At 47.1% G+C, this 22,578-nt stretch overlaps 1 protein-coding gene across 1 annotated transcript in view; it reads left to right on the top strand.

The window, feature by feature from the left end:
* The window catches only part of DNAH9 (dynein axonemal heavy chain 9), a 210,216-nt gene that overhangs the window by 45,182 nt on the left and 142,456 nt on the right, over nt 1-22,578 (top strand). Inside the window, exons 26-38 of the mRNA XM_052808369.1 lie at nt 797-957; nt 2,071-2,227; nt 3,067-3,171; nt 6,279-6,436; nt 6,754-6,892; nt 8,138-8,425; nt 8,903-9,113; nt 11,402-11,529; nt 12,022-12,130; nt 12,815-12,962; nt 14,571-14,745; nt 19,057-19,230; nt 19,963-20,170. Coding sequence (XP_052664329.1) covers nt 797-957; nt 2,071-2,227; nt 3,067-3,171; nt 6,279-6,436; nt 6,754-6,892; nt 8,138-8,425; nt 8,903-9,113; nt 11,402-11,529; nt 12,022-12,130; nt 12,815-12,962; nt 14,571-14,745; nt 19,057-19,230; nt 19,963-20,170 — 2,161 coding nt within the window. The remainder of the gene's footprint in view (nt 1-796; nt 958-2,070; nt 2,228-3,066; nt 3,172-6,278; nt 6,437-6,753; nt 6,893-8,137; nt 8,426-8,902; nt 9,114-11,401; nt 11,530-12,021; nt 12,131-12,814; nt 12,963-14,570; nt 14,746-19,056; nt 19,231-19,962; nt 20,171-22,578) is intronic.

Genomic DNA, 22,578 nt, shown 5'->3' with positions numbered 1-22,578 from the left:
AAGTCTCAGTTATGTCTTTAGAAAGTAAGAAATAACATTTGGGCTTTTTGTAGCCTCCTTGGTCTGGTGTGGGGCCACAGGGACCGTGTTGGGACTCCTTTGTCCTGCACACCGCTCCCACACCGCTCCCACACCACTCCCCTGTCCTTGACACTGTGTCAAGTGTCCGGCCCTGCAGGTGGGTGGGAAGGTGCCATGAGTGTGCTGGGTTGTGGCTTTACCCTCATTTGTGTCCTCTCGGAGGCAGCCAGGCAGCTCGCAGGGTTTTTGGCTTCAAGGCCCAACTGGGCTTGGTGGTGCCTTGGCCCAGTTTGTGGCGAAGTAGTCCATCTGCTGAGCCTGCCTGCTGGTTGTGCAGAGAGCGCTGGCCATGGCTATCCCTGTCCCCCTGTCCCCAGCCTGTTTCCCTGGTGCTGTCTGTGGCCCCTTGCTTGTCTAGACAGTCTCTGCTCCTTCTCTTACTCTGTTTGCATTATAAGAGCCTCTCACAGCTTGCTGCTTCTTAAATCTCCTCTTCAGGAGTCTCTTTGTGCTGGTCTTTCTCTTGGGCATTCACTTTTTCCTCTCCGACCAATGTGGTTACTAATTTGGTTCCTACCTTCTACTGATGGGAGGTGGGGAGGTGACATTTCTCACCACATTATAGGGAGGTGACCTTCCTCACCACACCTGCCTTTGCAGTGAGGACCAGTCCATGCCCAATGAAAACTTCACTGCAGTCACCATTTTGTCACCTGAGCTGTGTGTGCCTGGCATCCCTGGCCTTCCCGTGATGGTGCTTGTGGGTGCATTGCAGGTGGACAACGCCCAGGCATTCATTTGGCTGTCACAGCTCCGGCACAGATGGTCGGATGAGGAACGGCACTGCTTTGCCAACATCTGTGATGCCCAGTTTCTGTACTCCTATGAATACCTTGGCAATACCCCTCGGCTTGTGATCACTCCACTGACCGACAGGTAAGTCCCTGGGAAACACCATCATAGCTGGGCTTTGTCATGCAATTAGAGAAACAGCTGCCAACCAAAGATGGATTTAGTTTGGACACCCACATCCCTCTTGTTCTTCCTCTGTGTCCCAGCAATCCAGTGACAGAGCTCTCTCACCTGCTTTGTGATTTGATGGTGTTACCCTCTGGGGTATCTATGCCTGAGATCCCGGGGTGGGATTCAGCTCGCTGATTTAAGACACTCACTTGGGGTTGTCTGTCTGTGCGCAAGATATCCACACCCCAAAGAGTTGGTGAGTGTAGAAAGCTTTCATCCTATCTTGAAGTAGACATCTACCACTTCATTCAGTTGTCTCAATGGGGACACCTAGGGTGACTTGAGATGCTCTGCATTGTCCCACCTGGCTTCCAGCTGCCAGTCCAGAAGCATGCAAGTCTCCTGTGGACCCCTTGTCATATCTTTCCACTCTATGTGACATTTCAGTAACCAGGAGCATCTCAGTTGGCTCTAGTCACCCGTGTTAGTCAGCTGAGTCAAGCCCCCATGCATTATCAGGTTTTGTTGGCCATATTGACTACAGCTCTGTGGCTTATACAGGGAGTATAGACACCCACATGTGGACACCTCCCTGGTGTCCATCATCAGCATGATGGAGAAGCTTTGGGGCTTGCTGCAGCATTGAGTGGGATCATTCGTAGGCCATCTGAGCAGGTTTCTGTCAGTTAATGGGGAATGGGATCCTTTGGGCTGGGCACTGGGAGGAGCACTGGGAAGCAAGAGGAAGGTCTTTCAGAAAAGTAGACCTTTTCTTGTACTATCTGGGACATGTCCAATATCAATGAGTGGTATGAGAATCCAAAGAAAGTACCACCCGGACGTGAAGAGGTTGAGCAGAGCCCGGTGGAAGACAAGTATCTCTTGGAGAAAACACAGCTGGGCAGAAGTGGTAATTAATGCCCAAGAGGACTTTAGCTTAGATATGCACCCTGCTCATGTACAGCTTTTCAGAAGATAGGGTCTCCTGAGTGCATTGCCCTAGTGCCATTTTTCTGCAGCCAAACAGTGACCTGTTGGACCAAGTCTCAGTATCTTTCCTTTTTTCTTCATCCTTCACTGCAAAAGATGTTACATCACCCTGACCCAGTCGCTGCACCTGACCATGAGCGGAGCACCTGCGGGCCCTGCAGGCACTGGCAAGACGGAGACTACAAAAGATTTGGGGCGAGCCCTGGGCATCATGGTGTATGTGTTTAACTGCTCCGAGCAGATGGACTACAAGGTACTACTCCCACCTCGGCCGCAGTGCTGTCGTGCGGGGCTGGGGATGCACAGGGCCCAATGAAACCTGAAGGATGAGAGTAATCCAGCTGAGATCGCTTTGATCCATCACCTCTCCTCAAATCCCTGCTACGTTCCTTTCTGCTAAGCACCTTTTTCTCCTCCTCCCTTTTCTTCTCTAAGACTTCCACAAGGTTCTTCAGGAGGCAGAGACTTGAACTGTGCTCTCTGCCTCGTTATGCCTTTCCCTTCCATTCTGGAGTTAGATTCCATGTGAAATGCTTCAAAACTTTTGGCCTGTTCAGTTGAGACCGAGGCTGTGCTGTTACTTTGGCCCTGGTCATTTCTTCTTGGTGTGCTCGCAGGCTGACAGGCCCTGGCATGGGAAGGGACCTGTCCTGGTATTCTGAGGATCCTCTCCTAGAATAAGGCCAAAAAGTGCTGAGCCTTCAGCCACTGCAGAACGCTGAATTGTTAGGCAGAGTCTTGCTCTCTGCTGGTCTGGCACAGTACAGTGATTTTGGTAGCCTCAGATCATATTTTATTCAGCTTATGGGCTCTCCCAGGAAGTGGGGCTGTCAGTAATTCAGCACAGGTGACCTTTAAATGAAACTAATGCACAGATATATCGAGAAAGTGCAATTAGCAAATCAAGTGGCAAACTGTGCAGAGCTATAAATATTATAATTGAGTTGTGCCTGCTGTTTCCATGCACTTTCTAAATACCCACAATAGACTGTAAATTGCTATAAATAAACAGGCTGGGAAATAAAATCCATTTTTTGCTGGAGTTGATTCCATTTGTGATTTCACTCTTGTAATTTTTTTTTTTTTTTTCAGTCTTGTGGGAATATTTACAAAGGCCTTGCCCAGACGGGAGCCTGGGGCTGTTTTGATGAATTTAACAGGATCTCAGTTGAAGTCCTTTCTGTGGTTGCTGTACAGGTAAGTGGAGAAACACGCGTAAATAAATACAAACAAGGCAGAGCCATGCTGCAGCCTTTAGAGGAAGGATAAATAGGGAAAGTACATGTTTCTGGTTTCAGTTCCCTGTGTAGGCAGGTGAGGGATTGTATCCCAAGATTAATCACACGAATATCACAGCACTGACAATATGTAGCAGTAATGTGCTGCAAACGTTTTTGTCACTTCTTTTCTTTGCCCAGTTACAGCATTTCTGTTGAGGCAATTCTTTACAGCATCTTTTCCCAGATCAGTATACACTGTGGCTCTGTACCTGTTCCTCCTGAGGAAGACACTCATGTCATTAATATGGTGTGAGATAATTGCAGCATATCATTTTAGAGAGGAGAGCTGCCTTGAATTATGGCTACTCAGCTTGCCATGTAGGGAAAATTTTCATGGAGGGGAAGGGTGGTGTCTGGGGCGGATCCATGGCCTGCTGGACTGTTGGGTGTTGCTTATTGCCTCCAGTCAGGCACAGGTTGTGTGTCATATTTAACAAATAGGAAAACATTCAGAATTAATTTTCTTAACGCTTATCTGTCACCAAGACTGTGCAGTCTTCTTTCCTTCCTTCTCTTTTCATGTGGCTGTAGATTTAATTCCAGTGTCTATAAAGAGAGCTCTGTGAAATGGCTTTGGAGGGTATTCCCGGCTGAGTGGTATAATTCCTAGGAGGAATGCGTGCAGCCCTGTGGGTGCAGCACAGTGCTCCTGAAAGCCGGTGTCAGCTGGGTGACACTTGATAACTGGAACCTGCAGCAGATCTGCAGCCCTTGCTTACGTGCTTGCCTAGGTTACCCCGACAGCGTGGCATTGAACCTAGGAGAGAGCTATTTGAGCTGTGCCCAGCTATGCATAGGTGTTTTCCCTGTAGAATGATTTCTCATCTCCTCCGTAGTTTAACCGTTCAGTGCATTTTATTGGTGAGTCCCATATGAAGCACAGCAGCAGCCCTTGGAGAAAGGCTGGAAAGGAGACTGCCCTCCCCATCAGGCTAGAGAGTCCTGTTCTCTTGTGCTTATATATAATCTGCCTCCTCCTATATATAATTTGCCTCCTCCTTCCCTTCTTCTTACTGGCTCATGAGGAAATCTGGAAATATTTTACACAGGGGAAAGGATTGCAGGAGGAGAGGGGCTCCGTACCCTGCTCATGCTTGCCCAGTGGGTGGTGAGGGGGGACCCAGGGTAAATACTCTGGGTGTGAATCCCTTCTGGCAGGGGCTGAAATCTTGGGCAGCCCAGGTATAACCGCAGGGCAGCAGGATGAGAGCAGGCTCTGCTACCACTTCTGGCCCTTGCTTTGAAGAAGAGCTGTGTCTGGATGTTGTCCAGATCCTAGGTCTCATTGGTATCCTCTGAAAATGCCATGTAAATCCAGCTAGCAGGGGAGTTTGAGTGGAGGTGGGGTGCTCAACTGCACTGTCCAGACTTAAGACAACTCTGGCATGGGCAGAGCTGAAAGTTTTGAGCCTTGGGGGACTTCAGTGCTGAAAACTGAGGTGCCAAAGTATCTAAGTTCTTCTGGACCCAAGTGTCAGCTGAGTGCAGGTTTTAGGATCCCAGTGTCTGACTGAGGTGCTGAATTCTTCCTAGACCCCCTTTTGGGCTTGGTATTGCAGAACGAAAGATGTAGAATCCAGAAGTTTCTACACTTTTGTAAATGTTTCATTCAAAGACATTGTTCTGAACCCCTCCATGAACTCCTCACTCTTCTCATCTCTCTCTCACTCATAATTGGTACTTTATGCGATGTCCCAAAGAAGCCCCAGGCAGGTACAGGAGTTTATGTATCGTTCCCTCTCAATTTCTCTTCCATCAGGTTCTAGTTTAAAGTTGTCATTGAAAAAAGTCTTTGAGGATCTTAAAATAAAAAGGGAAGCTGAACAAAAGAAGCCCAGATATGACTCAACTGCTAATGATTCCCTCGCTCCTGGCTGGAGCGCAGCATCTGAAGAAAGCAGCACGGCTGTCATTCCATCATCATGTCTCCTGGCTGCTATTAAGAGTGTAACCATGGCGATGTTTAATTGGCTGTCTTAGTCATGCAGCTAATGTCGATATGGTTCCTTACAGAGAAAAATTCGATTAATTGCTTAACTTTAAGATGGCAAACAACAGTAAGGTTAGAGTAGTGAATATAGAGAGATTTCTCCTTCGCTGAAGTGCTGTTTGCAAGAAGGTGATCTAGCTTTAATAAACTTGCTCTCTTTGGAAGGTGAGGAATGAGAAGAACAAAGCTGCAATCAGGCAAATATAAAAGCCAATACAATATTAGTGAGTGAAGGTGTCAGGGGAGGTCTTACAGCTTCTGCCTTGTGGTTTTGGTTTTAAATTAAGCATCTGATGTCCCAAAATCTTTCATAGCAATATCAAGTGATCAGTTTGCAATTGAGCTGAGGCTAAGTTTATTGGGAAATGCTGCTCCTTTTCTGGGCCTAATCAAGGAACAGAGCAGGCACAGGAGGGTTTTGGGCTGTCATGAAGAGCAGTGGTGTGTGGGGAGAGGTGAAGATGGGTGGAGGGAATCAGGGGCTTGTATTGGGTCAGACTCTTGGGACTGCATTTGGCTGTTGGCTGTGTTGTGGATGCCTGGACAGCCCTGCATCTCATCTCAGGTATCTAGCCTCCTGCTAGGTTGGGAAGTTCAAAGTGATGATTTAGCCTTTGGTGGTGTTTTTGCTGTGAGATGTGCTGAGAAGTGTCCCACAGGTGATGTCAAAAGCCAAGGTGAGATGCAGGCAGCTTTGGAGGCATTTCCTTCTCCTGAGCTGCTCTTCCTCAACATTGTGAGCATTGTCTTACAGAGCAACGGGGCAAATTCTTGCAACTTCTTTGCAGTTTGACTGCCCAGTCTCTTCAGCTCTCTTTTCTGCTTTGTCAGATTTCAATTATGATGGGAGATTGATATTGCCATACAGATTTACTCCAAACAGCGTATAAAGCTTTATATAGTCAGTAAAAAACCAAAACAAAACAGTGATAAGCCCCAGTCATCATGGGGCCACGTGTAAGGAAGGCAGCGCTGTTGTCTGGTGTGTTTTCCATAACTGAACGCCAATACTATAACACTGTCTTTGTTTCTAGGTGAAGAGTGTGCAGGATGCAATACGGGAAAAGAAGAAATCCTTTAGTTTTCTTGGAGAAGACATTAACTTAGTTCCCTCAGTAGGCATTTTCATCACCATGAACCCTGGTTATGCAGGGCGAACTGAGCTACCTGAGAATTTAAAAGCTCTCTTCAGGTGAGTGCAGGTCAAGGTTTGTGACGTGTATTATAAGACTGGCATAAATTGTCTTTTGGAATATCCAGGCTTGACTTCATTTCCTTGGGGAATTCACTTGCATCGGAGACTTGCAGATAGTTTCAGCCTTGCACAACAAGCCTGGGTCTGGGAATGCACAGTCAGGGCAAAGGAGCTCTGTCCTTTGCGATGGGAAAGGCAGTGTGTGACCTGGCTCACTGGAGAAGACCTGGAAGATAAAGCCACAAATCCACTGCCCCTAAGACCTGTAGTCAAGAAATACTTGTTCTGCAATCTTTTCTTGCTTGTCTTTTTAGGCCATGTGCGATGGTTGTGCCAGACTTTGAGCTGATCTGTGAAATTATGTTGGTGGCTGAGGGATTCATCGAGGCCCGGGTGTTAGCCAGGAAGTTCATTACCCTGTACCAACTCTGCAAAGAGCTCCTGTCCAAGCAGGTGAGCCTGCTTCTGGGGCTGCAGTTACAATGAAGCCTGTTGATCTCCAAAGTCAGCAGGAACATGGCACTCTGCCACTCACCTTCATGGCTAAAGCTTCACAGCTTTTATTTAATGACTGCATTTGCACTAGCTGCTGGGAGAAGAGATGGTTTGTGGTCATCAGGGCAATGAAATTTTCAAAGTGCTTTACTGGAGGATCTGCAGGGACAAAAGCACTTGACCAGCTGCATTAATGGGAGGGATTTTGCAATGGGCTCAAATGACACCATGTTTGGGGTAGTATCGAGTGACCCTTTGCTTTCCAGTCTCTTAGTTCCTATTGATTCTCCTGCCTGCAAAGGGTTTATGATGTCTGTCCCTCTCTGAGTTCAGCCTAACAGTTCCCTGTCGTGTCAGGTGTTGACAAAGTAGGGTCACTTCCAGTGCAAAGCTCTAATTAATCAGATTTTTCCTTGTCATCATTTGCATAGATCAAAGCTGGGTCCAGAGAAGAGTTGAATCAGGACTCCAGATGTAAAACCTGATCTTGGCTGTGCCACCATGAGGCTGGGTGGGAGATGTCTTGTCACAGAAACTTTGTGTGGTGTCTTGAAGGTCTTGGTGGAAGCTGTGGCCTCCCACACAAAGCAGTCAGCTGTTGAGCTGTGCTCTGGAGGGTCTTAACAGAGCAGAAATATAAAGAGTTGCTTGTTGGCTTGAGAGTTCCTGTCATGCCTCTTTGTGGTTCTTTTTCAGCAATGCCCTTACTGGCCCCTGTTTGGTGGACTGCCTCTGGGACAAAACATGCCTGGTATTCTTGTGATGGGCAGAATGGAGAAACTTGGGTATTTGGGGCCTCATAATGGACTAACAAATCTTTCACCTTGGTATCTCCTGCAGATCCAGGGGTCTGGCTGGCCTTACTTTAGCTGCTTTATGATTTAGGTGAAACAAATTACTTAGGTCTCCAGAGTGCAAGTCCTACTGCTGTCTTACTGCCAACTCAGAGCCCAGGTAATGGTATGAACAGCTGAATTATTTGACTCTTTAATATTGTCCCTGATGGGAATCTCACCTACTGTAATGGAAATCAGGTAACTCAGGCTGGTGGAGGTCTCTGGCCACAATGCAAATAATAGATTTGGATGTATTTCCATTGCTGACTTATCTGGCAGTTTAGAGCTGCTGGTTCTTATCCCTGCATGGTGGTGTACTGTCTAAGCATAAACTCATCCCTCTTTTTTTTTTTTTTTCCCCATGCAGGATCACTATGACTGGGGCTTGCGTGCAATCAAGTCGGTGCTAGTTGTTGCCGGTTCCCTCAAACGAGATGATCCAGAGCGACCTGAAGATCAGGTTCTGATGCGCTCACTTCGTGACTTTAACATCCCCAAGATTGTGACCGATGATGTGCCAGTGTTTATGGGGCTGATTGGGGATCTTTTCCCTGCGCTGGATGTGCCTCGGAAGCGTGACCTGAATTTTGAGTCATTTGTGAGGCAGGCTGTGCTGGACCTCCGGCTGCAGGCTGAGGACAACTTTGTGCTCAAAGTAAGACCAAGCGATCTTCTGTTGTACCTACACCAGCACCAAATCATTTGGGTTTTCTCAACCATCTTTGCTTCTGCAGAGAAGGCTCTGCACAGTATTCCCCTTGCAGGCAGACCTTGATGGATGACCGGGTCAACTCTGCTGGGCCTGATGCAGTTGCACCTGCCCCTAAAGCCAGTCCTGGCCTGGTTCCTGAGTTTACAAAGGGGCTAACTCTTGTAGGCTCATGAAAGTGTGGCCCCTGGACAGTAGAGCCTCATTGGTTGATGGCTGTCAGATGTAAATAGTGCTGGAAGTTTGTCTGCAGGCTGAGGATTTCACCCATTGTGATTAGAGTGGGTAGACCAAAACCAATGTCAAATCCATTTGTGTTTCTGGGTCACATCTTTCTAAAGAAGAGGCCCAATGGGAGCTGTTTTGTAGATCTGAACTTCAGTTTGGCATCTTTGTCTAAAATTTGGGAGTGTTTTTTCTCAGGTGGTGCAGCTGGAGGAGCTGCTGACGGTCCGGCACTCTGTCTTCGTGGTGGGTAATGCAGGCACGGGCAAGTCTCAGGTGATGAGATCCCTGAACAAGACTTACCAGATAATGAAGCGACGTCCTGTCTGGACAGACCTCAACCCCAAGGCAGTCACCAACGATGAACTTTTTGGCATCATTAACCCAGCAACAAGAGAATGGAAGGATGGTAAATGTCTTTTTATGCCTGAATTTGTAAAGAAAGATATTTTTATTGAACTTCCTGACCAGCAGCAGGATGACTGGTTCTTTGTATGTGGGTCTAAAAGCCTAGGTGCTTGTCTGCTTCTCACAGCCATGTGAGAGTTTGTTGTTGAAAGGATGCACAGGATGTTTTGGCTTTTTGATCTTCAAATGGGAAGTATGGCATAGACTTGCTTTATCCTCTTGCCATAAGAATAATTATCATGTCCATTAATACCAACACTTACAAGTTCCTAAATGGGGCAGGCAGTTTTTTGGGGTTGGCTGGACCGGTGACAGAAGAGAGTTCCCTCCTGCCCTATGGTGTGCACTGAGGCCCCCCAAAATGTGCCATCCCTAGGTTTCCATAGCTGGTAGCACACATGCGGCAGCCTTAAAGTGATGTTTTTCCACTTAATATTGCTGCCCCATCTCTGTAGTACACCAGTATTTGCCAGTCTGTTGATCCTGATTGCTCCTGAGGAAAATAAGATGAGCATTTAAAGCTTGCTGAAAGATTACAGAAATCTGGAGTGAAAATGTTCAGTTGTGACTAATACGTAAAGGCAGCTTTGATTTACGTGTGTGGCTGGTTTGGGAGGTGTGGGGGAGGTAAGGGAAGATGTCGCCATAAATCATCTTTGGTCAGAAGTCTGCCAGGATATGAGCTGCCACCCACTTCCCCTGGCCCCTGCCACGGACCCCTCCTGACCCCCTGCTTTGCTCCGGTGCCAGGGTTAATTTCTTTTTAATTGTAATTACAGACCCTAAATCAAAGTGACAGAGGGAAGTGTGGGATACAGCCTGAACTCTGCAGACTGGCTGCAGCAGTGACTGCAGATCAAGGACTGTGGGTGGCACTGAACAGCAGGAGGGACATTTTACAGGTGGCTGTCCAGCAGTTTCTAGCCTGTAATATTTCAAGGGAACTTACAGGACTCCTCCCTGAGGTTTCAAGGCAAATGTTTTCTGCATTAACCATTGCTGGAAATTTTGTTCCTTGTTGTCAAAGACCAGCAAGGCAATCTTCACCACAGCCTAACAAGAGATGATGTGTTCCCTTACTGTTAAGCCCCTTCTTTTCCTCTTCCCGTTTTCCTGTCACTCCTTTCATTATCAGGAATTGAAAAGGTTATACATGTTAGGTGGTAAAAGGCCCCAGAAGGGAATCCTAAAAGTGTCCTTTGTAGAACCAAACTCTTCTTTTAAATCCCAAGACCACTCTGTGGTGTGGATGCACAAAGTTAGGAGAGAGGCACTTTTCTCTCCACCGCTGTCATGGTGTATATGAGGGAAGCATTGATGCTCAGAGACAGTAGCTATTTCTGATACTAATGATGTTGGAGCAGTTTCCAAGGCATGTGTCCAACATGTGAGGAACTGATCCGAGGCAGAGCCAGTGAATTGGGGTTTTTTTTGACCTGATCTCAGAATCGGATACCTGTTTCAGGTGAGCTGTCCTGTATTGTTGTGCACAAGCTTTTTCTTCAGTCATATAATGCCACTAGCTGTTCCTGACCTGAATCACAAAGCAATAGCTTGTCCTGGAGAAAAAAAAGTGTGCTTGTCACAATTCACCAGAAGAGAGGCTTTTTTTTAATGTTTGCCTGATGTTTTTTCATGAAGACCAGTGTCTCCCTAGGTATTTTCACATGTAGAGGAGAGCGATAGTTTTGTGGAGTTTTCATTTGCTCTGCAGTACTGCTGCTCTATTCCCAGCCTTCTTGCTCTTCTTAACATTCATTATTTACTCCCCTCGAGACACTGTATCCTCTCTGTCTCCTTGATTTTACTGACATTTTGTTCTGTCATTCAATGTCATTCTGTACTTGTTCTCCCCTCAATCTCACTAAAACCATGACCCAGCATTTAATGCATCTTGATTTCCCTCATATACTTCGAGCCACAAAAAGACATTCATAAGAATTTCCAAGGCATATTCAGATGGTTTTCTCTGCATTGTGTAATTCATACCTTCTTTTGCCTCTGAGTATCTGCTCTTCACTTTTCTTATCCCTTATGATTCTCGGTGGGAATGAAGCTCGTGTGTAGGTCTGCAGTCCTTTTCAGTGGTGGTAACTGATAATGTCTTTTTTCTTCAAAGCAGACTAGACCCATATAGTGTTATAGTAATATTTATGTACAGATGCATAGAGTTTTGAATGCTTAAGAGGAAAGCATTAATTGGGATAATTTTTAGTAAGTTACTAGAGAAAACTGTTAGAGCAGGTGGCAACTTCAGTGTTCATCAACATATTCCTGTCACTCTCCCAGGACTGTTTTCATCAATAATGCGAGAGCTGGCCAACATCACACATGATGGTCCCAAGTGGATGGTACTAGATGGAGATATTGATCCAATGTGGATTGAATCTCTTAATACTGTGATGGATGATAATAAGGTAATGAATATAAGTTAAAGAAGCAGGTATTCCTTGACTGTGTGTTGTTATTCAGCCTAGGAGAAGTGCAGATGCTGAAATAACACCTTCTAGAATAATGCAGCTGTGTTTCTTCAGATATACCAAACAATATTGCATAAAGAAAATGATGCATGGGAGAAATAGCTCGAAGCATGTTTTCATTGGAGTTTCCCTTTCCTGGAGAGTCAGGCTCATGAGTAACCACAAATGCCCTGATCATAACTTCAGGCTCTTTAAAAATAGAGTGGGGTCATAATCCTACACCTTTTTTCCCCACCCTAAGGGAGTGCTGTTGATTCTGGGTTGTGGAAGAGAGAAGGATCATTCTACTACCTTTTAGAAATCAGCTGCTTTGCCTCGAGGAACTGGGCTGACAGCAGCCAAGCTTTTTAGTGCAAAGTGCTGAATGCTTTTCATTCCTATTCCTGGGGTAGGCCTTTGTCTGTCTGTCTGTCTGTCTGCCACATGCAGGTGCTGACCCTGGCAAGCAATGAGAGAATCCCTCTGAACCCAACGATGCGGCTGGTCTTTGAGATCAGCCACCTGCGGACAGCCACCCCAGCAACTGTGTCCAGAGCGGGTGAGTCCTGGCCTGAGCTTCACACTGGGATTTTGCATGGACCAGGTAGGATCTAGTGCCATTAACCAGTCTTTTGTTGGCCAACTTGGTCCCTCTTGAAAGTTCCTAACCTGGGATCACAGCTGCCTTTGGTGGATGGGGTAGGGTAGGTTCCTGAAGCACACGGACGAACTGAGGATTCTGACCCCAAATCCATATGGGGAGCTGTCATCATCTTGGAGATTTACCCAGAGCTCTCTGACTGTTGATGGGTGATCGTGGCTTCAGCATCACCGAGAGACTGCTCCTGTTGTGCAAAACCCTGTATGGACTTGATGAGGAGAGGGACAGTCCCTATCCCAAAGAGCTCCTGATCTCCTGGAGGAGTGCATGAAGTATGGGAGGAGTGAATGAAGGTGTCTCCTACTTTTACACATGGGGAAATGGGGCCCAGAGCAATAACATGACTCGTGTTCTTAATTTGGGGCAGGGTCATGAAATGTGTCCTGGTTGCCTGAGTTAAGTCTCTTCACTGTTAAGGTTTCTACTCTACAGTGGGGCAGGAGGAGGGGGTAGGCAATGGGGCACCCAGGTGTATTTCACAGGGTTTTAGCTGTGTGAAAGTAGCTGAGAAATTCTGCTGGAGAAAAGGAATAGTCTCTGCTGCGTCCTTACTATATGTTCTCTCTTATCCTGGGCCTAAAGGGATCCTGTATATCAACCCATCGGATCTGGGCTGGAATCCCCCGGTGAGCAGCTGGATTGACAGGCGAGAGATCCAGTCCGAAAGAGCCAACCTGACCATTTTGTTTGATAAGTACCTGCCGATTTGCCTGGATACCCTCAGAACAAGGTACCATCTGAAGAGTGATTGTATCTCCGCTGGCAAGGGCAGGGGGACACTCGCTGCTTTCCAGACCAGCTGTGCTGTGCTGGGGTTGTGCTGCATGTGGCACGGCTGGCTGGTTTCCTCCTCACCCCTGAGAGTCCTGAGCATCATTGGCTTAAGCTCAGAGAAACAACAGGGAGAGGTGGGGGAGCTGACACTCCTGCTCATCGTGTGTTGGTCAGATCTGGTTTTCATCGGATTTTGATTTGATTGTTCCTGTACTTCTTGTACCAGTTCTGTATCTCTTGGAAAGTAAATCCAGGAGATCCTAAAGAGAAAGTCTTTTCAGTCTCCTGATGTGTCACTCCACAAGTTATTTTTCAGTAGAGCAGATTTCAGACTAATTCTGAAGGGAAGTTTTCTGTATGCAGCGTGGAAGGTGGAGAGAACAGATCCTCTTTCCTCCTCTCCCCACTTCTTTTTCTGCCCCTTGGTGATGAGAAGGAAGTTGGTGTTTGTAGGAGAGGGTGGGATTGCTCTACAGGCAGTTCTCTCTTGAATTTCTTTCCTGATGCATTTGAACAAAATTAAGTCAGTCTGCGTTGGCATCCAGCATGGGCATGTTTCATGGATGGATACCAATCCAATGAACGTGAAGAAATTGGATATTTGGAAGTGCCCTGGTGCTCCTTGGCTTGAGTTAGCTTCAAAGCAATGCCCACAGAGAAGTTATGTGGTTCTTGCTTATCATCATGGGAGACAGCTCTCTTACTCATACTGTGGTGAGGACTGGCCAAAGTAGAGTCCCAACAAACCTGAGTAAGGGAGCTTCTCCTATCCTCTGCTTGCTTCCCATAGTTGCACCTTCATTTAAAAAAAAAAAAAAAAAATCAGTGTACAATTGAGCATGAGAGTTGTCAACCACAATAGGGATGTGTCCGAAGGGGCTGCATTAGTGAAAGCAGTGGTCTTTGGAAGTAGGAGTTAAGCATCTTACTAGGGAGCTGCTCCCTGGGTGACCAAGTTGGTTATAGCTGTTGGCAGCAAAGTCCATTGGACATTTCCCACTCTATTTACTGAACGTTTTGTCAGACCGTGAAATCCACGGGATTAGCTGCAGGCAGCCCTGAGCTGAGTATTTTGGTAGCTTGCTTAATTCAGAAATTGTAGAATCGACCTTTCAAATAGCTATAATTACTTTATGGAGGACTTCAGTGCTGCTACAATATTAGTTTGGAATTCTGTAAGTGTAGCTTAAATGAATGTAAAATGGCAAGATGAAAGGTTTTATTTTATTACTCCTCTATTTGACCGCTTTTGAACTCATCGTGTTCACAGGAAATCATTGCCTTTAGCAAGTCTTCCATTTTACTTCTTTCAAGAGGATCAAAGTTTTAAAATGCTTGAAACTTCTGATTACTGTTATTACTTGTATATGTGCCAGTGCCAGCAGGTCCGAGGGAGAGAATGGGTGTTCTCTTTATTGCTGTACCCGGGAATAAGACACGCACTGCTGACAAGTAAAATGCTGATATTCTGAAAAAGCATTTCTAGGCTTGCCTTCCTGGGTTGTGAGTGACTGTGTTGCTGTACCCAATTATATTTCCCGTGCTTTCAATTTCTGTCCCTTAGATTTAAGAAGATTATTCCCATTCCTGAGCAGAGTATGGTTCAGATGTTGTGCTACCTCCTTGAATGCCTCCTGACAGAGGAGAACACACCTCCCGACTGTCCCAAGGAGCTTTATGAACTTTACTTTGTCTTTGCTGCTGTCTGGGCCTTTGGTGGATCAATGTTTCAAGACCAGGTAAGAAGGAAGATGCCACTTCAGCATCTTTTACACGGGCCTTTTTTTTCTTTTTTCTTTTTTTATACTTTCCAAAACATAGTGCTGTATCAGTAATGCTGTTTTCCTGGGGCTTTTGTATAGGTGATAATAAACTAGAAAGCTGAATGCAACAATTCCTTTTGCGAAAGACCTCGTTATCCAGGGTGTAACACCAGAGGAGAATGGCTGAGAGGTCAAGTGATAAAGGTGGAGGGATGTTTGCTTATGCAGTCACATTTCACTGGGGAGAAACAGGTTAATTTATAGATGCCTGTGGAAGTGTATAATGTGATCAAGTTAAGACTGACTTATCAAATGAATATATCAGTGGAGCAGTCTTTCAGCCATCCGACTGCACAGGTAGATGTTGCACTATGTAAGACAAACCAGCCGGTGCTTTGTACCACTGACTTTTATTAAACATAGGTGGATGTCAAGAATTGTCTGTCCTCAATTTCTGATAGAAGTACATAAGAAAGAGGGGTGGTCAGCAGGGCAGGATGGGCTTTGGGGATTATGTGCTTCCACTTAAGTGGAAGTAGTCAGTGGCTCTGCTCTTTGAAATACCCTTTGCTGGGAGCATGCTGACGAGGTTGAGGCTGATGGTTGTAGGCACTCAGCTTGAACTGCCCTCCAGGCATCCAGCTGTTGGGTGGTCTCTGGCATGAGCTGCTGGGCTCAGTGAAGCTGCTGGTGGATGGATGTCCATACCCAAGACTGTAGTGCTGGAGGGCACAATCTAGACACCAAGATCTTCTTGGGCCAGGAGGATTAATCAGGCTGTGGTTCACTAGTGGTGTCTCTGACATTCAAAGTACATTCATGTCCAAGAGGCAGAGGAAGACAGGGCACTACCCTCCATGCTGCTTCCCACAGTACATCTATCCTATTATCCTATGGATTAATTACAGCTGTCAGCCTCTGAATTTTCCATTAGACAAGGTGGGTGTGATCTCTTGTATGGTGATATTATTATAAGACTGAGTTTTCTCAAGGTTGGCATTTGATACTGCATGTTTTCAGGCCCCTCTTCAGGTCCTGGCCCTTAAACATGGGAGAAGCACAGGCATTTCCAGCTGGGCTGAAACACAGCTGCTTTGGTGGGAGCTGGAGCATGTGAACAACAGGGATCTTGGGAAGGATCTTCCCCAGACATGCCTGGGGGAAGCAGGGTTGTGCTGATGTCTTGTGCACAGGAGAGGAGAAACGGGCATTTCCTTTCACCCCAGTGCCCTGTTCTACCCCGTTTCCTGGCCTCATGGCTCAGCTCGGTGCAGCAGGGCTGTCTCTTGATTTCCAAGTAATTGGAAAAGCTGCTGCTGTTTTACAACTTCCAACTGTTAACAGTAATAATGGACAAGAAGACAGCGGGCTGCGTGTCAAATCCCTGCTGCCAGTGCTGCTGACGTTGGGGCCACCCTTGGCTCTGTTCCATGGCTTTGTGCCCACGCTTGCAAGACGGCTTTCCACTGTCTGTTGGCATTGCTGTTTCCAGATTGACGTCTGTACAAGCTGGAGATTTTTAACATGACTGGTTCAGAGGCAGGCAGGAGAAACCTGAGGCACTTGTAGAGGGGTCTAAGAGCATGTGTGGCACCTGAAGGCCTAGATTTTGAGTACCAGGTTTTCAGCAAGTGGCACAGGGAACACTGTGAGTAGTGCAAAGCCTGCGGGTGGAAGTACATTGGGCATCCGCTGGAGCTGCTTGCTCTGGTTCTGCCCCATCCCTGTTAGATGGTTGCATCTCCTGGTCAGAGGATACACCTCATCCTCAGGCCTAAAGCATGTCGTCCTGATGTGTGGGTATACCCAGTGACAGGGCACTGCTGTCAAGGCCTCAGAGATCTGTATCTGGTCTCTAGTGGACTTATGTCAAGCTCTGTGTTGTCTGGAGTATGTGGGAGGTCTCTCCATGGACCTGACATCAGAGATCCTTCCCCAGCTCAGGTGGCGGCACCGCCATTCTCAGAGGCTGCTCCAGTGCTTACTGGGGTCTCTTTGTGTTCTTTCCATATGCCTCAATGAGAGATCAACGTCTGCTTGGTGCTTCATATTTGCTTTGTGCCAAGGAGCAGACACTTTGGGAAGTGATAAACAAAACAGCTCAAGCTCAGCTTGGTGCTCACCTGATGCCATCATGCCTTGTGGCCATTGAATGACCTGTGTGAGACCAGCTTTCTCAGTCCTTGTGGAGGACTTAACCCTCCATTTCCCATGTGCCAGCAGGGAAATGCTCTGCCTTAGTGTTGTCAGTGCAGGGAGACTTAAAATAAACCCCACAATAAAGCCTGGGAAGCACTGCTTGTCCTTGCTTCAGCAGTACAAGCTGCTGTCTAATTATAGGAGCTTATAGCTCCTCGAGCAAGTCGGCTGGAGTGCGGTCGCGTGGCAGATGGGCACTGCGTTCCCTGTGCCATAGCAGAGTCAGTCCCTGGCATCGCAGGCTTTGCTGCCTGCTGTCTGCCTGGCTCCCCAGGGAGTGGTGGCCTTGGCGCAGTGTGCTCTTGCTGGGCTGCTGTGCGGGTTGCAGGAGGAGCTGTGCTGCATGGGCACAGCATCCCTCTGGGAGGTTTGACTTTGAGACTGGACTGTGCATTGCTGCTTGTGATGCTCTGTAAATGTCAGAGATGAGAGTGTGAGGATACAGCAGTCCAAGCGAGGGGAAGTCTGATGAAAAATGATCCAATATAAAGTCTGTTTATTGCTCTCCATTGAAGGTGCCCTTCGTGCTGACCTTTTGCTGCCGAAATGTCAGGAAAAACAGTCTGGAAGGCTTCCTGCTACTCTGCGCTTGTTGGTGGGTAGTGGGGCCCCTGTATAAAAACAGATGATAGATTTGCCATTTCCAGGCTCTGAAATTAGCGGAAATCCATATGGGGCTTTTATTAAGGAAGCAGTTTGAGTTCAACACCGTTCTGGCAATAGAGCCAGGGCTGGAGCGGCTCCACTTAACTGCTCGGTTAGGGAGGGTGGGCAGCCCATCACAATGTAGCTGCAGGCCGTTTGCCTGCACAGGGGTAAGGGCACCCTTGTGAGAAAGCTTTTAGCAGTGATGCATGTCCCCTTCTGCTGCAGGCTACTCTGCTGCCAGCGCTGAGGAGTTAAAACAACAGGAGAATGGAGAATTACAGTTATTCTGCCTCTCTGAATAGCATGAGACTGCAAAATCGTGGATATTAATAATGTGTTTTTCAAATCCTCTGGTCTTTTGATGGATGGTGGCTCAGGAGACTTTACAGAGGACCCTTGGTTCAGTTCAGCTTCAAACCCAGGTTTCCTGATAGAGGCAGAGCAGTCTATGGGCAATGTGTTGGTGGTCCCACCTGGGCTTCTGGCCTGGGAAAGCATGTCGAATAGCTATGGGGAGGGGAGACCCACAGATGTCCCAGGAAGAAACTCTGCTGTTAAAACTGCCTAAATCATGCATCCGGTATTTCACAGACATCTTTTAACAGCACTTTTCCCCTCCTTCCCCCACCCACTTCTCCCCAGGGCAGAAGGCTGTAGTCCCCGTTGTCTGCATGGGAAGGTGTTCAGGCAGAGTGACTGGCCCAGTGTCATACGGGAGACCTGGGGCAGGGGAGGGGACTAAGCCCATTTTGCAAGTCCCAACCCAGCATCTAAAGCAAAACTGTCACCCTAGCTCTTGAAAAAATTCAGATGCTCCAAAATCTCCATGCATAAAAAGATATAATGGGGAAAGACGAGAAAGCGGGTGCTTCCAGGGTGATAGGGCAGTGCAGAAACACGGCAGAGCCAAAGGGGCACTGTCCCTCTCTGGTGCTTTGGTACACTGGTGTCTGCAATCCTGCTTCTCCAAAACATTGAGGCTTGAAAAGAGGCCAGAATACAACAACTAAGTATTAATAGAGTGGTGTGATTTATGAGGAAAGGCTTTAATATGCATGCTTTGACTAACCATGACCACAGATGTAGACGGATGTTGTGTCCTTGTCTGTTGGAAGAAGTAGGCACCAAGAATCAATCAAGCAGTCTGTTTAGTCATAGGCACGTATTTCTCTTTTTCAAATTGATCCATCTATCTAATCTCAGACATACCAAGAGTGATCAACACAGAGGATGAATTATTTAGGTGAATAAATAGGAGTGATGAGAAGAAATGAAGAAAATGAAAAATTACGCTTAATAATAGGAAAAAGGATAAGTTTGTTATGCTGTGGAATACATTTTAAGGACTAATCCCACTCTGGTGGACTGGGATAGATAACATTCTCCATCACTAATGAATTTCTCCAGATTAGCATATTTTCTCCACTTTTTGTCTTGCAGCTTGTGGACTACAGAGTGGAGTTCAGCAAGTGGTGGGTAACAGAATTCAAGACTATCAAGTTTCCCTCTCAGGGCACAGTCTTTGACTTCTACATCGATCCAGAAACGAAGAAGTTTGAGCCTTGGTCTAAACTTATTCCCCAGTTTGACTTTGATCCAGAAATGCCATTACAGGTATGTGAACCTTGCATGCTTTTCGTCTGGGAGGAGTACATGCATTTTAGTGACTGTACACAGGCATTTCAATGAAGTCTCCTTAAAAGTCAAGCACTTCATGATAAGGATGGCATTCTTTATTAGGAACAACTAAATTACCCATCTTTCTTTACTGTGCTTTGACTGTGAACACACATCCTCCATCCAGCTTCCAAATATGAGTGGTGTACATGAGGGGCAGGCTCAGAGCCACCCCAGTGACCCAGGAGCTGGTGTGCCCAGGGTGCATTTGGCCTGCAGAGAGAAGCGGGATGTGAGACAATGTAGTGACAAAGCCCCTGAGACACCATGTTGTCATTCTATGTGGCTGAAAGTAGAGTTGTTTTTGTGATTTGGACAAAAAATGAGTTTCTGCAGGTAGTGAATTGCATTTGCCAGCTACGCTTTTCTTTCCTTTTGGAAGTGCCACAGTGATCAGATGACTTGTAAAAATTGTTACCATTTTAGCAAAATGTGTGTTTGTGGGGAGATCCAGATGCTGCTCCCAGCATCCAGCTGTCAAGGTTTCATCTGTACAGACAGTTTGATTTTAGTGGTTGGCAGCAGCGTATCGTTCCCTTCCTAGTGCAATCTAGAAACTGGGTTTACATTACTCATTCCTGGCTCTCCCAAATTTACTTGTCCCCAGAAAATGGCTGTGGGGTTGTGGCAGGGATGGGGACACTTACTTGCTTGTTATGCCCCTCTCAGGCTTGCCTGGTGCCCACCACAGAGACAGTCCGTGTGCGGTACTTCATGGATAGGCTCCTGGAGCGCCAGCGCCCGGTGATGCTGGTGGGCAATGCTGGCACAGGGAAGTCTGTACTGGTGGGGGACAAGCTCTCCTCACTGGACACGGATGCATATGTGGTGAAGAAGGTCCCGTTTAACTACTACACCACCTCTGCCATGCTGCAAGGTAAGGCACCGGCTGAGTCACAGGACTTCTGCCTGGCAGGTTACCAAATTCCTGGGATGTTCGGTGGGGTTTGGAGCGGGGTGTGCACCATGGTGCTCAGAGGAAGACCTGTGGGCGAGCTGCTTGTGTCATTTGTGGGCACTGCACTGACACCGGGAGACTCTTAAATCCCCCTGTGAAACTCTCAGGTCAGCAGACCCCTGGTTTTGTGGAAGATGGAATTTTCCAACATGAGGATTTGAATTCTGAGCACTACAACTCTGGTTCAGGGCTGTGCCAAAGCACATGCTTAAATCTGCTGCTGTTTTAGACAGCAAACAGCTCGTACTTGACTTGAGGTGTGTCTTTAATATGCCTGAATTTAAGCCCATGCTGAATAGAATGGGTTTCTTGGTTAGGATCCAAACTGTCCTCAGGGTGCAATGATGGGAATTGCATCCCAATTAGCAGCGAGGATGTTGCTAGTGGATATGTGCAGGCTGTAAGCCAGGGCTGCCGGTTCCTGGTGCTGTCCTCTGTGTCCTGCTGCAGCCCAATGTGCTGCCATGGAGCAGGTCCTGCATCCCCACCTCCCCAGGGAGTACAGGGCTTGCTGACCCTGGGGGGCTCAGAGGCCCTCGGAATTGTTGGCCCTGGGGAAGTCCATAAGAATATTGCTGAGGAGGATTTTGGCACATAAGGGAAAAATGAAGTTTGAGACCAAGGTAAGGTCAGGTTTGCTGTGTAGTCTCTTCAGAGGCAAAGAGAAAGGAGGGAATTCTTGAAAAGTGGCTCATTTTGGAATGGTGTTTTCACTTTGAGTTGACCTAAAGAGAGAGAAAATAATTTTTTACATGTATTTATTAACCAGGAATGAAACAATCTGGTTTGGTTTGAGTTGAATAACAGCTCTGGGTCACCATAAAACAAAATGCTTCCTTTATGTAGCTTGGTTTGACCCAAATGTGCTGACCCAGCCTTATAGGGGATCACCATCTGTGAAGCATCGGTGAGACCAAGGATTTCACCTTCACTGTCTGGGTTGTTCCTCGCCAAGTGGTGCTAGGTGGGGACATGCTCACAGCCCAGATTGATGCCGAAGGCAGTGAGTGTCTGGGGCTTCTTCCATGCTCTGCCAGGCTCCCAACATTGCAAATATGTTAAGAAAGGTGTCCGAGCTTAAAATTGCCCTCTGGGGCTGATCCGCTTGCAGAGAGGTGACAGCACAGGCTCAGCCCGTGCTGTGTAACCTGGGGCCATGTCGTGGGGCCACATCAGCTTTCTGGGGCAGATTTGAAGGGTTTCTGGTCTTGCTGGTGCCCACCCTCCCAGGCTTTCCTGCCCATGCCGATGAGCCCTGCAGGATGGTGCCTGTGCCCACAGTGTGAATGCAATTAGGGTTACATATCCTTCAAGCAAAAAAATGGGTAAAAGCTCACCCTTGGGCAGTCTTGCAGCCCTGAGCAGTGTGATGGTTATAGCCTTCCTTTTCCCCTCCCAGGTGTCCCTTTCCCTTTTCTCCCTGTGCAGGGTCTCTGTGAAATGCCCTTGAGCTGGTAAATGGTCTGAGCTGTCTGTCTGTCTGCCTAGCTGCCTGGGTGGGGGAATGTGTGCTCATTTATCTCCATCTGGATGGGCGAGTGTGTGCAGGTGTTGAGATTTATACAGGCAGACCTGGCAGCGCATCCCTATTTACTCTGGCCGTGAGCTATGGGCTGAGACGGCGACTTTCTTCCTCTGCAGAGAGGAGCAAGTCATCTTGCGTGTGGATGAAGATGTGGCTGTGAGATTTGCATTGGGAAGCATGATTTATACTGCTTGGCCTGGTTCCCTACTGCTCATTTTTTTAGAGTTAATTTGTCCCTTTTTGTGTAGTTTGTCAGTTGGCTGCTTTTTTTTCCCCAGCAGGCACCTCTTTAAATTTGTAAAACATGGATACAAAGCAGTTTTAGATTTTTTTTTTTTCTTCACTTAAAAAAGAGCCTAACCTGAAAGCCAGTAATTTCTTACACAAGGTGCCTGTTGATACAGAGATTTATAAGGTGCAGAGCATGCACCCTTTAGTGGAAGTACAGGTATGTGGTTCAAACCATCCTCGTGGGTCCTGTGGCTTACAGAATTGCCATGTGCGTAGGGATTAAAAGGAGCCAGACACTCTCTCTGCCCAAACCTGGGGCCAGTTTTGGGATTTTCTTTGGTGTATTGTGACTGAATACCACTTTCTGTGGCATTTGTTGCGCTCTCAGCCCATTGCCCTGGACCTTGTGTCTGCTGCTCGCTCTGCTTCATGCCCTCTGGGGCCTCTGCTCCTCCTTGCTCCTCCATCAGATGTAGCTCTGGCTTCTGTCATTCAGCACCTTTCTGCTCCAGATCTGCCTTGAGAAAATTGCAATAAATGTTGTTTTTTTAGTTTGGGGTCTTTTTTTCCC

Source organism: Harpia harpyja, chromosome 14 (assembly GCF_026419915.1).
Source record: "Harpia harpyja isolate bHarHar1 chromosome 14, bHarHar1 primary haplotype, whole genome shotgun sequence".
NCBI classification, from domain to species: Eukaryota; Metazoa; Chordata; class Aves; order Accipitriformes; family Accipitridae; genus Harpia; species Harpia harpyja.
Note: the sequence above shows the minus strand (reverse complement) of the source record. Positions and strands in the feature narration are given on the sequence as shown.